At 48.7% G+C, this 18,542-nt stretch overlaps 1 protein-coding gene across 10 annotated transcripts in view; it reads right to left on the reverse strand.

Moving 5' to 3' along the window:
• Positions 1-18,542, reverse strand: part of LOC148023417 (serine/threonine-protein kinase VIK-like) — a 250,602-nt gene that overhangs the window by 65,554 nt on the left and 166,506 nt on the right. For all 10 annotated transcript variants that reach the window (XR_015693647.1, XM_087696367.1, XM_087696365.1 and 7 more), the window contains 2 exons: positions 16,579-16,699; positions 16,364-16,443 (listed from right to left, as the gene is read on the reverse strand). Coding sequence is in view for 9 of the 10 variants with exons in the window: in XM_087696367.1 (XP_087552493.1) it covers positions 16,364-16,443; positions 16,579-16,699 (201 nt within the window). In the remaining variant the exon portion in view is untranslated. The remainder of the gene's footprint in view (positions 1-16,363; positions 16,444-16,578; positions 16,700-18,542) is intronic.

The raw sequence follows: 18,542 nt of genomic DNA on the forward strand, positions 1-18,542 counted from the left end.
ACTATCTACTAGGAGGCGGTGAAGGACCCCCTATTGCTAGCCTTTCACGAGATCTTCAGCTCAGGACGGATGGCAAGGAGTCTATCGGCAGGTCTAATCAGTCTCCTCCCCAAAGGGGGAGACCAGCTGGAGCTATCCCAATGAAGACCAATCACCCTGTTCTCAATAGCCTATAAGACACTGGCCAAGATGATCGGTAGGCGACTCCGCCGCGTACTTCCAGACATCATTCATGACACACTGACAGGTTCTATCCAGGATAGGAGCATCCTAGACAATGTCTTCACCTTCTTCGAGGCGACTAAGTGGACCCATCACTATAGTTGTCAGGTACAAAAGGTACGATACGGTACGGTACAATAAAATATGATACTAATTGGTACCTTTTGATTTTATAAGGTACGGTATGATATTAGTATGAAAAAAAAAATGATGATTTTTTTAATTAACACAAATCATAAATCATTAAATAATAGATCATAGAATACATGTTTAAAGTGGAAATAGCCATTTCATTACAGAATAAGATGAATACATGAGGGTGACCATCGTAGTCGCATGGGCTACGCAAAACATGCAATACAACTACAGTCTAGTATATCTAATACAAAAAAAAAGAGAGACCTATGTCATATGAATCTATGATAAGGCATCACTATCATCATCATCATCATCATCATCATCATTAGAACCATCTGAGTGCTCATCAAGAGAGTCTAAAGATGACTCGTTGGCATCCGATGATGAGACACACACATACTCATCCTTACTAATGAGGTTACCATCATCATTAAATGATGGCTCCCTAGGTGGCAACTGTGTAGGCAAGGGGGGATGTCATCATGAGACACAAGATGTGAGCTACTAGAGCCCCACCTTACATATGTCTACAAGCCACTCGAACCACCCCTCCTCGATGATGGAAGGCGTGGAATGACCATGCCCCTGCTACCACCTACTCAAACTCCTCACCCACGAGCACGTTGACTACGAGTGTCATGAATATCTACTACTTTAAGCTCTCTATAGAGCTCTGCAAAAATCTCCTCCTCCTCCTTGTCCACCTCCTTATGTATACTCGGAAGAGTGTCGCCCGTTAACTTGAATGTATCAATATTCACCTACACAATGCAGTGATGCACGTAAGATTGATCATTGTAAATGCTGAAATCTAAATTGTAAAGTATAAAGTTTAAACTTCAAAGTTTAAAGTTTAAAAGTTAGAATAATAAATTTTAAATGTTATGGTTAAGTATTTAAGCTTTACATGCTTCGGACTACCCATGCTTATCATAGCCCTCATCATGCGTAAGTTAGTGCGGCAATAGACTAGCCGCTCTAATTGTCGTGTGCTAAACCGATTACGAAACTTTGTGTGAATGAGAGATAGGCACTCTAGTTTCTCTCACATGCACCCAAAGAGCAATCCTGGGCAAGGACCCTCATGGCTAAGGGTTGAAGGGTCTCCAGTGCATATCCAAAGTTTTGCCACCAAAATAAAGGCTTCACAAGTGACTCTCTCCTCCAACAAGTGGGAGAACCAAAAGCCACATGCCCTCTCTAATCTGCATAGCATCCTAGCTCCTGTAGCACTGCATTGTGGTCATCCATAGGGACCACATGAGTCAAATAAGCAAGCTGGTCTGAACGGAACTCTCTATCATCTATGACCGCCAGTGACTTGTAGACCGGATGTACCAATGCGGCAAAACCATCGATGCGTTTATGCATCCACGCCCGTCTCCTCTTTGCTATCTCTAAAACATGTGCACGCTGTGTCTCTATGATCACTGTACAAGCACGTGCCTCCGTCAATGCCGCTCTAAAGAAGTGAACGAGAAGGCCCATGGTGAACCCCTCGCAATCACTCATATGTAACAACCTATAAAAGGGAGTCACAACAATGACAACGACACGGACTTTTTGCCACAATTCCTAATTAAGGCACAAGCACTGCATGGCTTTGGCCTCCTTTGTCTCATGCTCATCCCACTCATTCCATAGAGTGGACACCACTATTGGACCGCACCTCATAAAAGCGTTCCAACAACAACCACATGTAAGCAAAGTGAGTTGAAGAAGGCTTCTTCAACTCCAGTGTGCTATACTCACGATACATCGCAAGCACCTTTACCTTTACCGTGAAAAAATGTGACAATTGATGTAGCTTTGCGGACCACCCTCTTCACCCGCTTGAACTTCCCAATGTCCTCCATGAGCAAGTCCAAACAATGACTTGCACATGGAGTCCACACAATCATAGGAAACTCAGTCTCAAGCAAACGGCCCATGCACTGACCATTCGATGCATTGTTGGTAACAACTTGCAGCACATTTGAGGGGCCCACCTACAAACATAATTTACAAATTACAAGTTATGTATAAATCAAATTTCAATTATGAATCATGATACTATCATAATGAAAGAAAGTAAAACAAATTTAGAACGTAAATTGCAATGTATACCTCAATGATAGCTTGTCGAATGTGATGGTAAATAAATGCGCCCATCGTTTTTCTCCCCCTCTTGCCGGGGTATCTATGGCCCGCAAAAAGTAAGTGCCGAGTGCACATGAGACGAGTATGTTGATGATGCCCCATTTCTTATAATCACTCCATCCGTCGATGAGAATGGAGCAACCATATTTTATCCATGCGGCCTGAATAGAATCAAGGGCTCTATCAATCCTCTCCTTCTTTTCAATCTTTCTCGTCCTCATGTTGTTGTATGTGACACCAGTCCATCCTTCACATGGACCCACATTGGCAATGGCATCTTCTTCCATTGCTCTTGATTTAGGACATTGAATGCAAGATTGCACTCAATCACCGTGCGTGCAATTTCAATGCCCGCAAGTCAATGCCTTTCTCTAAGAAAGGCAATCGATCCACGCACATGACCGGGAGCTTGAGAGAGAGACGATTGTCTCTCTGGCAACGCATGAGCCTCCACTCTTTGTCTTTTACCGGAGCCAAATGCCCACATTGGATGCTTCCTCGTTAGTAGGCATAGAAGTTAGTGCCAATAAGCCACTTCCTCCTCCTCTTGTGGATTCCCCTCTCATCTTGGCGAGAATCTCCTCCGCAATGTTTTAAGGGATCTCCTTGCATGGAGATACTTGCCCCCCCATCTTGGAACGATGTTGGAGAAGCCGAGTTGCACCACTTGTATAGTGCTTTCCGCAATACTTGCATGTCCAATGGTGGGAGTTGGACTTCTTTGTGTCCCTCTCCACATGGATCGCATGCAAATTGAAGGCCTCGTGCTTCTCACGAGTCATGGTGCCGATGACGGATAAAGAGGCCCGAGACACACACACACACACACACACAGAAAGAGAGACTTGAGTCTCGACTCTTGAAAGTTGAGAGGGAGACTTGAGAGGCCCGAGGGTTGGGTTAAAGTTGAAAGAGCAAGAGTGAGAGAGAGGGGATGGGAGATGAGAATTGCAAATGCTTTGATAGGGTGCGGGATAGAGGGGATGGGAGATGAGATTTGAGAATGGAAAATGCTTCGATAGGGTGCGGGAAAGAGGGGATGGGAGGTGACTCGTGAGATTCGAGAATGACAAATCACAAGTCCATTCAAGAATCAAGTTCCAAGAGAAGAAGATGAGAATGGTAAGTCACAAGTGCTTGCTGAATTGGTGTGGAAGCATGGAGGAGAGGAGCACCTTTTGTAGATGAGAGGAGGGTCAAAGTTCAAACAGTCAAAGAGGGGTCAATGGTCAAAGAGAGGGCTGCCAGCTAGAAGGAATCCAAAGAGGGCTGGGAAGGGTAGTGCATGGCTGGAAAAGGGAGTAAGGTGAGGTATCCAAGGCTTCCCATCCCCCAAAAAGTGCCATGCAGGTAGGCGGAGTAAAAGCGGGGGCGCAAGAATCGTGTGACGCGAAATGTAGGACACGCAAGCGGCATGGCCTAAACAGGCCCAAAATATTGTATGAATACGTACTGTAGGGCACCGTATGGTACCGTACAATTCGTACCGTATGAACCTATCCGTACGACCTACGAAGGCAACTATGCCCAGCACAGTGGTCAAGGATTGGCTATACTTCTACTTGACTTCAAGAAAGCCAATGACATGGTTGACTAGAACCTCTTAGAGGGCACCATGGTGAGGTTGGGCTTCTCCCAGGCATGGATCCATGGGGTTTTTGCACTTTACAGCTATCAGCTACCAGCAGGGTTCTCATAGGTGGCAGCAAGGGGGAGGAGTTTTGGCTGGAGAGATCTTTCCGGCAAGGCTGTCCTTTTGCCCCATATATGTTCCTACTCTTTGCAGAGCCAATGTCCTACTTCCTCAGGACACATGTGAGCAGGCTACATGGCCTTCGACTTCCGGTGAGATAGGAGACGGCGGAGCTGTTAGATTCAAAGTAAGTAGATGATACTGCCCTGAATGTCGATTGGTTTTCTTACGGATCCAGACTCTACCACGAAGTGGGGCGTCCACTTGGGATTCAGATGGGTATGTAGAGGGTAGACCGTCCGATACCTAGGGTTCCAGGTGAGATTCGATATCACTCCTACCCTATAGTTTCTTCCAGTTCTCGACTCTATCAAGTGGAAGCTAATCTATTGGAGTACTACCCGCCTCTCCCTAGTGGGCTGAGCCCTGGTGGTCAACCAGGTCCTCCTAGCGATGCCTTGGTACATTGCCTTGTGTTGGTGCTTCTCCTCGTCTTGTGGGTTCAGCTTCGCCGCCTAGTGCGGAATTTTCTCTGGGCCGGCTCAAATGGTTCTAGGCATTCTCGGGTCAAGGTGGCGTGGGCGACCATCATCCGGCATCGGTCTGAGGAAGGGCTTGGAATCAGAGACCCAAAGTTCAAGAGCTTAGCCCGCCCTTTTGGGCAAGCTAGTAGTTCACAAACTCACACCAGAAGGGCAAACCTGGAAGGTCCTTTTGCATAGGAGGGTCTCTAAGAGTGCAGGCCGAGGCTTGGTGGTGATTGGAGGACATCTTTGAGATGGATCTTCACGACGGCCCAAATCACACTGCCCAGATCTTCCTTCCTCTGAAATCTACTTCGTGTGTGGTAGAAACTCCACATGGCCCTTATTCAGAGCCCCCCAGGATGCCAGGAGGAGATAGACAGCCAGCAAGTGGTTTTTTTTTTCCAAGTAAAATGTGGCTAATTATATTACTAAAAAAAACTCATTACAACGGAGTGCTCATGCTCAACAGACTAGCTGGAGCTGATGCAAAGTCACCAATATATCATGTATACAAGCCTCTCAAGGCGGTCTAGGGGCGATGGGGGCAAGAAGCCATTGGGGGGGGGGGGGGGGGGGGGGGGAATGTATCGCCCTGGATGAGCCCTGCACCTAATCCCATCGGCCGTAGAGGGAGTGGATGATAAAGGTCCAGAGCTCTGCTAAGGTCCCATGTGCTGAAAGTCTCTCTCTACCGAAAGCCTCCTGACACCGCACCTTCCAGATATACCATCCAATAAAACTTCCTATGATCTTCCATACCTCCGAGCGGTCTGTTGTGGGCTCCAGTACCTAGGTGCCTGAAGGTCCATCTGAAGGGCTCCGTGATGCTATCCTCTGCCCAGTGCCTGCTACGTGACGGCTCCCAATCCATATCCTCCTGCATCAGTACATGTTTGCCAATCCTTGCAGTGTACTCTAGGAACCTGGGTGGCTTCCTGGCGACCGCAGAGACCGGCCATAGCTACTCTCCTGGATCCCACTCCAACTCATCAAGTGTATTGCCCTCCCAGATCCAAAGGCGCCACTCCCTGAGCTCCTTCCAGAAAACATAGAGATCTAGTCGACAAGTCTTCCCCTGAAGGCCCACCACCCGAATCCTCCTCCACGAAAGGGCAGCAATCCTCTCATCCTGCTGCCCTCTGTCAAGGGTCAGACGTCCCCCCTCCTGAACGGTGAAGAAAGTCCCTTGCAGGGCGCCGCCCACTCTGCCTGCCACCTGAAGGGGAATACCTGCTGGTGAAAACCTAGCTGCCCATACCTCCTCGGGCTCTATCGGCTCTTGTATTGGGGGAGCAAGCCACTCTTGACGTATTGCTGTGTCTATCTCATCGATGGCCTCCACTCGCCGCGAAGCCTCGGTCTACACTCCTGAAGGCCCCCACTCGCCGCCAAGCCTTGGTCTACAGTCCTGAAGGCCCTCCTGCAATAAGACCTTCCAGGTTTGCCCTCCTGGTGTAAAGCCGCAGACAATTAGCTTGCCCAAGAGGGCCATACTTTGATACTCTGGGTCTATGATCCCAAGCCCTCCCTCTGACCTATGTCGTATGATGGTCGCCCACGCCACCTTGGCCTTGGAATCTTTGGAACCATCAAACCCTGACCAAAGGAAATTCCGCACTAGGGGGCGAAGATGTACTACGTAAGATAAAGAGAAGCACCAACAAGAGGCGATGGATATGGCCATCGCTAAGAGGACCTGGTTAACCACCAGGGCTCGTCCGGCTAGTGAGAGGCGAGCCATGCTCTAGTAGGTTAGTTTCCTCCGAATAGAATTAAGCACAGGAAGAAACTGCTGGGCAAGAGTGATGTCGAGTCCCACCTGGAACCCTAGGTACCAGACGGTCTGCCCTCAAACCAACCATCTAAATCCCAGGTGGATGCCCCACTCCATGCTAGATTCCGGGTCTGTGAGGAAACCAACTGACTTTCACCACTTTATTTTCACTCCGGTTACAGAACAGAACACGTCAAGAGCCAGCCTCACTCTCTCCAGCATCAACTCGTCATCATCTATGTAGAGGGTTGTATTAGCTGCATACTCTGAGTCTAACAACTCAGTCTCCTCTCTCACTGGAAGTCGGAGGCCGCGTAACCCACTCACACGTGACCTGAGGAAGTGAGACATCGCCTCTCTGAAGAGAAGAAACAGGTATGGGACCAAGGGCAGCCCTGTCGAACCGATCTCTCCGGCCGAAACTCCTCCCCTTGCCTTCCGCCTATGAGAACCTTGCTAGTGGCGGATCTGTAAAGGGCAGAGACCCGACAAATCCAAACCTGGGGGAATCCCAACCTCACCATGGTGCCCTCTAGGAAATCCCGGTCCACCCTGTCATAAGCTTTCTTGAAATCCAAGAGTAGTACGACCAGTCTCTACCCACTGTGCTAAGACCACTCTGTCGCCTCAAAGAAGATAAATACATTGTCTAGGATGCTCCTATCCTAGACAAAGCATGTCTGTGTGTCATGGATAATATCTGGAAGCTCCAACGAGTCTCCCCCTTTGGGGAGAAGACTAATAAGGCCTGCCGAGAGACTCCCTGGCATCTCTCCTAAAGTAAAACTCTCCTGGAAGGCCATCAGTAGGGCGTCCTTTACCACTTCCCAATAGGTAGTGAAGAAGGCCTTAGAGAGGCCATCCTCCCCCGGGTATTTCTACCCATCCTGTGTATGGAAAGCTTCCTCTAGTTCCTTCTTTGTGAAGGGGGCTAGGAGGAAGCATCCCATCTCCTTTGTGACGAGGAACTAGATGTGATCCCATACCTACTGTGTACATCTTTGTTCTCTAGCTGAAGTTGTCTCGTGCTGGAAGAGGCGCGTGTAATAGTCGGTGGCGATCTCCATCACCTCGTCTGGGTTGGAACGAGTCCTCCCATACTGATCCCGAAGGCTACGTATCCATTCTCGTGCGGTGCGAGGCTGGTGCACTTGGAAGAACTCCCTGCACATCGTGTCCCCCTTCCGCGCCCAGCAGGCTGCTGAGGTTCAAAAAGAAAACTCCGAGCGCCTATCCTCTAGGCCAGCAACAATTGCTCGCGTGTGCACCTGCTATGTGTGGAGCGTGGGATCCCCTGGTGCCTCTTGTAATAATCTTTGCGTGGCTGCAAGCTCCTGCCGGAGTGCTCTCTCCTCCTCCCAACTTTGCTGCCTGGCCTATATGGCTGCCTCTTGGCAGATTTTACTCGGCTTTGCTAGGACCTCTTCAACCTCCTCTGCTATTCGGTCCCTCCTGCTCCACTCTATGGTCCAAATCTGCTCTATTTGTCTTGTCACCTCCTCCCTCCTATACAACGAGTCAGGGATCGGACAGGATCGTGTGTCTAGAGCGGATGCTGGAGTCTCAAGTGTCACAAGAACTAGGCAATGATCGAACAACGTGGTGCCTACCAACTGCTCAATCTAGCCTCCACGAGAGTCTCCCCACTCTCCCACATAAAACCTGTCCAACCTCTCCAGCAAGGCTCCACCTAGCTGCCTATATCCCCAGGTGAAGTCCAACAACCTCTCCCTCCTGTGGAAGGCAGGGTCTCTCCAGGCATCCCGTGCTCCAACAACCAACATGAAGACCTCCTATGCCTCTTGCTCCTCCCTAGCCATGCCCTGGTAGTTTCTACCTCTGCCCTGCTGGTCCTCCAGAGACTCTAGATTGTTGAAGTCTTCTCCATTGATCCAAGAGTCTACCTCTCCGAGTCAATCCGTGATCTCCACCTAGAGCTTGCTGCGTGCCCTAACCTCCGTAGGGGCATAGACATTGAGAACTCCAAGGTACGAGTCCCCAATATGCAATCTAACCCATAGACCCTCCCTGCCACTATCGTCTCATGGTCTCGTACACAGGCGGTGAGACTTGGGCCAATAGAGGTGCAAACGCCTCCACTCCTACCGTGGGCACCTATGACATGCTCCCAGTAAGTGTATGAGCTACCCGGAAGCACCTTCCCTACCCGCTCTGAGCCTGGGTGGGGGTGAGCTTATGCTCCTGTAGAAGTAAGATGTTGATCCATCCGGCCAGGGCAGACTGCAGCTCCTGCCGAAATATCAACTTCCTGGAACCACGTGCCCCAGTGTAGTGAAGGCTATTCACATTCCAAGATTCTAGGTGTAAGCTTATGGGGAAACCTGTGACACTGACCGAACAGGCATTTGTTCGGTCTGGAGGTTGTTGATGAGGAGAAGAAACTGCGAGGCATGCAAGTACACTTTGCCGCCGGTCTGGACGGCGAACTCTAGTCCCCCATGGTGGCCCTCGTCCGCACCATAGGAATGGTAGATACTCCAGGTGGTACTATCAATGCATCTATCAGCCATGCTGAGTTGTGACTCGGTACACTGGTAGAAACGGGCCGACTGTGCCAAGGGCCACTCGATCACGTCACTCGAAGCTCTCCACTGTGGGGGGGCTTGAAAGATAATGCTCAAGTGTGGGACCTTCGCACGAGCCCACTAGTTAATGTCCATCATGCACCCATGCCACTATTGTGCAAACAATGCTAATCCTTCATCTCCCATCCATTGGGAGATGTGATCCACCACTTGACTCTTCAACTCCTCAATCTATGTAGTCATCCACTCCCCTGAGTGAGAGGATTGAAGAAAAAAGGCGTAGTTTGATCCATCCGATGGTGCTAGTAGATGGACCTTGCCGCTCCTTGACTTACGAACCACGAAGATCCCCACCGCTAGAGGTAGTGGAAACTCTCCGCGCTCCGCAACTCTCAAGTAGAACCATGGGCCATTGCGGAAGAACTCCTGTGGCAAGAGCTGTGCCTGTCTCGGGAAGGTGTGACGAGTGGCAGGGGCGGATGAGCTAATGGCTGTATGGGAGGGGGAGGACTGCTGGTGCAAGGAGGAAGTAGGTGTGTGTGGCTCATCACCTCCTGTGGGAGGATGGGGGGTGCTTGGTAGGGGAGGTGGTCGGGAGGAAGAGGATCAAGGGATGGTGGGATGGACAGAGATGCATTGCGGGTGTAGGAGGGGACTGGTGGCCCTAGAAAGAGGGAGCTATGGGCCAGGGTTAGTAGGGGAAGGGGTCATGGGATGGGGGGGGGGGGGGGGGGGGGGGGGGCGCTGGGGTGGTTGGTTGTGGGGGCTGTGGAAACTCAAGCGAGGTAGTCTGTGGCGTGGGTGGTGGATGTGGGGGGACTGCGGTCCTGCCAGGTGGGACGGGCTGTGGAGAGTGCTCTTCTAAGGGGGCGTGGCTCCCCTCCTGCTCCCTGCTGACGAGGCTTGGTCTAAGAGGCTGGCTGCACCCCCCTACCATCGCCCTGTCTGTCATCTCTGGACCTGTGTGAAGCCGTCAACGTCCACCTGCGGGCCCATTGGCGGAGCTGCCTTGGCTCTAAAACGTGTACAAACTGCTGCCTAATGCCCAAAGTCGTGGCAACGCAGGCACTGCCCTGGTTGCCCAGTCACAACGACCTGCTGCCTAAAGGAGTGCCCTCCTACCTCAATCTCTAGGAACTGTGGGATATTCTTGACCTCTTTCACAACCACCCGTACCTTGGGGACTCCTGCTGCTATCATTGCATCTGTGAAAGACACGGAAAGGATAGTGCCGAAGAGCCGACCAAAGTCTTCCACCAACTGGCAATACTCTATCTCTAGGCGAGGGAAAAGAAGGGTGACCAAGTGCCGGAGAAACCTCTTGTGGAGTGCAAACACCTCCACAGTAAAGCCATTATACCAAGGGACCATGTATATGACCCCCTTCATGGACGCATATAGTGAATTGGCAAGTAACTGGCGACGTGTGTTCGCCGAACTGAGCAGGACCATGAAGATCCCTTGGCCCATTCGGACCACCTCCACGATCTGTGCTGTGCCGATGGGCAGCGTGGAGTGAAGCCAGTCCCGAAGCTGGGCCCTGGCTAGGGAATGTCCTACTACCTCACCATAAATCGGTTTTTCCTTTAGCTCTAGCTCCATAGCTCGGACAGCTAAGAGCTGTTTCTCAGAGAGGATGACGCGCAAGGTGTTTGACTGGGGGGCACTCGCTGAGTGCATTGGTGTCTAACCAAAGGTTTCCATTGTGCATCCCTTCTGAGAGAACTACCAATCACGTCGCGGTGCTACCCGAGGGTGGAAGTTGCTGCAGATAGAGGGAACAGCTGTAGAGTGCGGGATCAAGGGGGGGAGACCGTTGTTATTTTGACACAATGCAGACGAATTCGAGGTTGCAGACAGAGGCAGCACGCCGGGGTGGGGCGGAAGTCTAGAGCAGAGGGTGGCTTGGGGGGCAACGGGTTGTCGAGACGGGGAGGACAATCTCTCCAGGGGTAGATAAGCAAGAGGGGGGGGGGGGGGGGGGCGGGGGGGGGGGGGAGCACAATCACATCTGGGCGAGCAAGCGAGAAGGAAACGACCAGGCGGGAGGAAAGCAGTCAGGCGGGGTGGACAAACGGGGCAAACGGTCAGCGATCTAGAGGGCGCAATCAGACGGGACATGAGGGAGCGATCAGAAGGAGCGAGGGGGCTCGAACGATTTGAGAGGTGGGCACAATTCGACGGAGCCGGGGGAGCATGCGACGTGACGGGTGCCGAGCTAGCCACGCGATGGTCTAGAACCCCCAGGTTAGAGATTGGGACGGGATACAGATTGGCGAGCACCCCCGCATCCAGCGGGCTGCTGGCCCTTCTCACACTATCAGGACATAGCGGGAGGTATACAGGATGGTGGATCAAGAGGTACAGCAGCAGGCATCAGGTTGTCAGCGAGGTGTTGAGTTGAGGAGAAGGGAGATTGACGTAGCAATCCCTCAAGAGTGGGACTCCAGCTGAGACTCAATATCACTATTGCCCAGTAGTTTCTTCCATTTCTTGACTCTATCAAGCGGAAGCTGACCTACTAAAGTACTACCCGCCTTTCCTTAACGGGCCGAGCCCTGGTGGTCAACCAAGTCCTACCGATGGCTTGGTACATCGCCTCGTGTTGGTGCTTTTCCTCGTCTTGTGTAGTTCAGCTTTGCTGCCTAGTGCGGAATTTTCTCTGGGCTGGCTCAGACAATTCCAGGGATTCTCAGGCCAAGGTGGCATGGGCAACCATCATCCGGCATCAGTCTGAGAAAGGACTTGAGATCATAGACCCAAATTTCCAAAGCTTGGCCCTTTTGGGCAAGCTAGTGGTCCACGGGCTCACACAAGGAGGGCAGACCTAGAACATCCTACTGAAGGAGGGTTTCCAGGAGTGCAGATCGAGGCTTGGTCGTGATTGAAAGCCATCCTTGAGATGGATCTTCATGATGGCCCAGATCACACCCCCCAGATCCTCCTTCCTTTGCAACCTACTTCGTGTGTGGCAGGGCCTCCGTAAGGCCCTAATTCAGAGCCCCCCAAGATGTCAAGAGGAGATGGACCGCTAGCCGCTGGCCTGGAATCCCTAGGTCATAGATCAAGACGGGATACAGATTGGCGAGAGCCCCCACATCCAATGGGTTGGTTGGAAGGCCGGCCCTACTCGTACTATCAATACGTGGTGTGAGGTGTACAGGATGGTGAACCAAGAGGTGTTGCTACAGGCATCAGGTTGTCAAAGAGGAGCTGAGCTAAGGAGAAGGGAGATTGGCGTAGTAATACCTCAGGAGTGTCTTGACCCCCCGATCCGAGAGCCGGCAAAGCATGGCGAGGTGTGAGCCGCTAGATTCTCGTCGGCAAGTATCCCCCTAAAGGTGTCAGGTAGAGTGGGCGGCGCCCCCTACAAGATTTTCTTCACCGTGCAGGATGGGAGACATTTGGTCCTTGACAGAGGGAAGCAGGATGAAGAGATTGTTGGCCTTCCTTGGAGGAGGATTCGTATGGTTGGTCTCCAAGGGAAAACCTGGGGTATAGACCCCTATGTGTTCTCGGAGGAGTTTCGGGAGTGGTGCCTTTGGATATGGGAGAGCACGCCACTTGATGAGTTGGAATGGGACCTTGGAGAGTGGCTATGGCGAGCCAGTGTGGTCACCAAGAAGCCACTAAGGTTCTTAGAGTACACTGCCAGGATTGGCAGACATGTATTGATGCAAGAGGACATGGACTGGGTGCCTTCACGTAGCAGATACTGGGGGGAGCACAGTATCACAAATGCCTTCCCTCGGACTTTTTGGCACCACCTATGGGAGAGCTGGAGGCCGAGGAGGGTATTATATTTCCTATGGCTTTTGGCACATGGAGGCCTGGCGGGTTGGGAGTTGGATAGCCCAGATGCAATAGGATGGAGGTGGCACCACTCATGTGGAGAGGAGCCTACCGCATTCTCCACCGTCTGGCACCCAGCCTTAGATGTATCTCATGGGGAGCTTTTTGCTGGCAAGCAGTCAACCAAGGCCGCCACCTTTGTATGAGGCCGGGATGCAAGACACGATTTTCATCATCGAGGCTAGGTCTTGCGCAGTGGTTGGCCTGGAGGCTTTACCTAGCTGCCAAGTACTAGAGCCCACAGCAGACCGCTTTGAGGTATGGGAGATCATGGGGAGTCTTACAGGATAGCACATCGGGAAGGCATGTTGTCAAGAGGTTTTTGGCGGGGAGTGCCTTTCAGTAAAGGCGACTTTGGCTGAGCTCTAGACTTCCATCAGCCACTCCCTCCGCAGCCGGTGGGACAAGGTGCACGGCGAGTCTCGAGCTCGTCAGGAGCTCCGTTTTCACTTTCTACGCACCTAGGGCGGCCAGGACTTGTTCTTCATGATGCAAGCAAGCAGCCCCAAATGGCGATACACTCACCCCCCCCCCCCCCCCCCCCCTCCATGGCTTCTTGCCCCCATCCCCCTCAGACTGCCTTGAGAGACTTGAATACATGATGTATTCATGACTTTGCATCAGCTCCAGCTAGTCTATTGAGCATGAGCACTCCGTTGTAATCAACCTTTCAAGTAATATAATTGGCCACATTTTATCTGCAAAAAAGTGGCCCCTAGCTGGGGGATCTCAAGGGAGCCAATACCTCCCTGACAAGGGTCCCAGGACAGCGCCCCCGGCCCGACAGTAAAGGGAATATTCCCTGGAATATTCTTTGGCCGACTAAGGAAGGTTCACAATATGGTCGGACATGCCAACCAGACTATCTTTCCCGGGTATAAAAGGAAGGGTTCTAAAGCCATTGTTAATCTATCTTCACCCAGTCAGAGTTCTTCCAACTACCCTAAGCTCTTTGCCTATCATCTATCTACATCGCCATCTAAGCTTCACAGTGGAAGCGCACGGATGGACATAGCCATCTTTGTATCAGTTCGTTTGAAATTCAAGCAGTCTCTGCTCTTGTCATATTTGCTGTGTGTTCTCTAGTCCTTGCTCAGATTCTGTCCGTTGTGCCGTGTAATTTCAATAGGAGAGTCCTTAAGACGAAGTTTCATGGCGCTCAAGAAGTTTGGAGGAGAGCCCTTAAGATGATGTTTCATGGCACTAGAGACTATGATTGCCACATAGGGGGCCAGTTGCTTGGGTCATAGACAGAGACCCAGCCTGTGGATATGTGAATGTACAGGGCAGTAATGCTTATCTTCTTTTAGGTCAGCTTGTGAGCAGAATTATCATGCCAGATTTCTCACAGACAGTGTGGACTCAAGGACATTGTCATAGATGGAAGCTCATAGCTTGCATTATAGCTTGGTACATATAGACTGCCAGATGTAGTCAAGCTATTGATTTTTTGGACATACCTACTGCAGAGACTCTCTCCAGGATCTGGATAGAGATTGTGCTTACTCTCCATGGGAGATGGGAGAGAATACAAGGCAGTTCAGAGACTATGAGGAGGAGAGATGCTTTTCGCAGGACATAGGATTCCAGCACTTTCTTCCCTTTCCAGATGCACACGGTCTGGCATTATAGACCTCTCGGCAGGTTACTTGTTCAAGCTTTGTAATAGACTTCCCCATAGTTACATAATTTTTTTGGATATGGAAGTGCCTTACAGGGATGATCCCAAAAGACTAGATATTTAACAGCTGCTAGATATAGCAAACTGGCGAGTGTGCAATTGATATTACAAGATCTATAAGGGAAAAGGAGATTAATGTCATCTCATGATGCACTGTTGGACATATCCGGCTTAGGTAGGCTAAAAAAAGGGCTAGGCTGCTTGTTGGCTACTATCAACGGTATCCTCGAAAGATACCTCAACCTAGTATCACCTGTACTCTCCAAAGAAACATCAAGAGGGGTGGACTGGCAAACCGTGAGGGCTAGGCTGCTCACTGGCATGCTACTATCATCTATATCCTGGATGCCTCAAGCTACTATCACCTGTGTCCTCCAGAGATACATTGAATGGGAACATAGACTGGCAGACTCTGGGTGCAGTGCTCTGCATCTCTCTTCAGCTCTGTCCAAGGTGACTCCCTGCGGTGAATCCATAGGTCTGTCTGAGGCGTTCTGTTATCATGGCCCAACAGCTGCTTGCCATGGGACTGGTCACATGGTCAGCATCTAAGGAGGCAAGAGGCCAGGGAGAAAGTTCTTCCATCTTGAATCATATCCAGTTTTGGTATTATAGACTGTGAGAGTAACTGTTTCCAACATCCCTTGTATTAGACATTCTCCCTAGAGAGAGATCAGTCTTGAAGATGTCTATCCTTATGCTTCTTACATTCCTGTATTGTGTTTTACGCTAATAACATTTGTTGCTTGGTTCTTTTCAATTTGGTTCCTCTATTCTTGGAAAAAGAAAACACCCTAACAATTTGCACGTGGTGCCAGATTTAGTATGTACCTTTTCAAATGGTTTTGAACTTTGCTAAAACTTGTTTTCCCAGATGAACATGTGGTAAGAAGTGGTCTTCAGGGCTTATTATTTGGAGGAAGGTGTTCTTCGATGATATTTGGGCCCCCATGATTTACCATATGATGCTTACGCCTTTGAGATGGATTAATGCAAAGACTCCAACCATTGTTGCGTTTTTCAAATGGATTTTGCAGTGCTAAAAGGTTTGTATAAGAGTTACCTTAAAGAGCACTAAATCTTTTCAAAGGGAATCCTACTTGAGATGTTCACAGAAGCAAGTTCAACTTCGTAGACTAAAGTGATTTAGATCTGAATACAGGGATGTTCCCTTTTACAATATGATTGTAGCAATACCAAAAAGTATTATGTGCTACACCTCGCTTTTCTGTTGCATATTTGTTATGCTTTGGAAGTTCTTCACAAGGCTAATCTTTTACTCTGTCTCAAAAGATTTGATCTGAAAGGATCTATTAATAGAATTTCCTTTCCTTGGGAAAAACAAATCTTAACCCACAAATGAACCCACAACATCTTCAACAATAAGACTCTTGTGAAAATATTTGCCATCTTGGTCCTATCATGCACTGAAAAGAACTAGCAAAGCTCGAAAGAGTATGAAGAGAACCTAGCATAGTCAACACCTCAGAAAATACATCTCCACACAGAGACATCTTAAAAAAGAAGAATGCTTCAGTATCATGTGCATCAAAATGTCAATCAGGTCAATGAACCCAAGCATCAAACAGTCTGGAAAGCTCTCATTGTGCTACAAAGTCCCTTTACTTCAAAAATGCTGGTTTCAATCTTACTTAACCATACCCAAATAGCATAGGAAATCACAGCCTTCCAGTCACAATCTAGGTGATAATAGTTTAAACATAAACTGCTGATAAACATGTCAAATGATTGGAATAGCTAAAAGCGAATTGGTGTTCTGCATATTGCTACCTTGCAATGTCAAGTGCAAATTTTACTGCAGTTTCTGCATCAAGAGGTCCCCTACTCACGAGTATCTTTTCGAGATCTCCCTACATTTAAGATAGAAGCTAACTATTAGAATATTCTGTTCAATTAGGAAGAACAAGAAATTTCATAAAAGAAAACTGGCAATGACTAACAGAGTCGACTTTAACTTCGGTGACTTAAAATTGCTCTGCAGTTACCTTTTGTAAGTATTCAGTAACAATTGCAAGTTGATCATTTCTAGTTACAGCCCCAAGGAACTGCACTATATTAGGATGTCTCAAATGCTTCCATATGGAAAGCTCCTTTAAAAACTCTTTCCTGAGAAATAATAAGTTACCAAATAGTATTCATATGCAAATCTCTTTAAATGGCATAGAAACTTTGTGCAGTTACAAAAAAATTTCAGAAGTCTCTCAGAAAATCATCTGAAATGCCCTGAAAGTACTTGTCAGTAATTCTTGCAACCATCTAATGGATGCAAGGGACAGAAATCCATCAGTTAAAGTGAGGACTATACTAGAAAAGAGAACCATAAAGTGCTCTTGATAGATGGTCTTCAGGGGTACAGATCCAGAACACAAAATCCAACTGCAAATGACACAAAAGCCAATTCTCACACATCCAAGATGACAAGAAGTGTCCCAAAACACTTCTATGCGATAGAGTAGAGTTGGCCAATTCTCACACATCCATGATGTAGAACTAAAAAAGGTTATAGAGGGGACTCAAGGAGCTACAGATAAGTGTGACTTCTATGCATGAATGTGGTTTAGAGGAGCCTATACTTGTCCTCCACTCGGGAGTTATTCCCTCTGTCATTGTCACTATCATAGCTCTTGCACCCCTCAAGCCCTACATCTCTAAGTCCTCCATGATAATCCTTGAAAAGCAAAACCTATCTACCAATGTGGACACAACCTGTGTGGAAAGTCTCCTGAAGAAAGATCGGTCCTATGTTCAAAGGATATGATTTGACTGTTATCTCAAGTGATCATTGAAAAGAAGAGGCTGGTTTATCTTCTGTTTCAACTTTAGTAGGTGCTAATTGCTGGAGGAAGATGAAACAGATCTCAAAGCTCTGGTGACACCTGCAAATCTTACCTCAAATCTCCTCCCTAAATCTTCCTTCATCATCTCCTGAAAGTTCCAGTAAATGCCAGGCTGCCATGGTCTACCAAGTGCAGGTCAACGGATTCTAACCTATATAGTAGTAGCTTCTTCCAACCGCCCTCCCTTGTAAGAAGACCCCTAACAATAAGCTTGGCTTGTGTCACATGAATGTGACAGTTATGAGGAAACATTACTAGGAGTTTTCACTGTCCATGTATCATAGAATAGACACATACAAGGTCCACAGGGGGCACAATTGTACACACATGTGAGATATATTTGTGAACATAGGCTAGGCCAATTAAGTTTGTGCCACTTTGAGACGAACATGGAATGGCCAGGCCTGAGATTTCCAATATAAAAACTTAGCCTCCAATTTATCAAGCAAGAGCTTTGGCTGAACCTGAATACACAAGGGATACCCTAGATGCTTGGTGACATTCCCACACGGTATCACTACACCCTACCATCCCAAGAACTGCAAATCCAATTCAGTGCGGTTGATTAGGGAGGATTTTGCAACATTAATATAGAGGCTAGAAGCATGCCCGAAAAGGTTCCAAACATCCAATACCGTGTGAAGATTATCCCTTTCTACTTTGAGGACATGAAAGAGTCATCAGGCAATGATTGGCCAACAAAATGCTAACCAAAAGGAAGAGATTGAAAACAAAAAGATATTCAAGGAGGCTCATAAACAAGATAGGCCATAGGTTTGAGAGAGCAAAGAAAACCACCGAGCATCGCATAGAATTTCTATTTAAATAGGCACATGAGTACATTGGATACATTGTATTGAATCCGGTTTGACTTGCCACCTCAGATCCCTATCCATCCGACTCATCATCCTCATCTCTCCACACTCTAAGATCTAGTTCATATTACATTTGCATACAAATAAGGCACCACTAGTACAACTATTTCAATATCCCCCCTTGGTGCCTTATTCAACTACTACAAGGTGGTCAAGTGGTTACATTGATTGATTGTCCCCGCTCACTAGATTCCTTCTTTTGCTACTGCTAGTGAGTGGCTAGGCTCTTTTTCTTCA

Source organism: Lygodium microphyllum, chromosome 16 (assembly GCF_053477565.2).
Source record: "Lygodium microphyllum isolate KBCC chromosome 16, Lygodium_microphyllum_v1.1.10, whole genome shotgun sequence".
In the NCBI taxonomy this organism is placed as follows: Eukaryota; Viridiplantae; Streptophyta; class Polypodiopsida; order Schizaeales; family Lygodiaceae; genus Lygodium; species Lygodium microphyllum.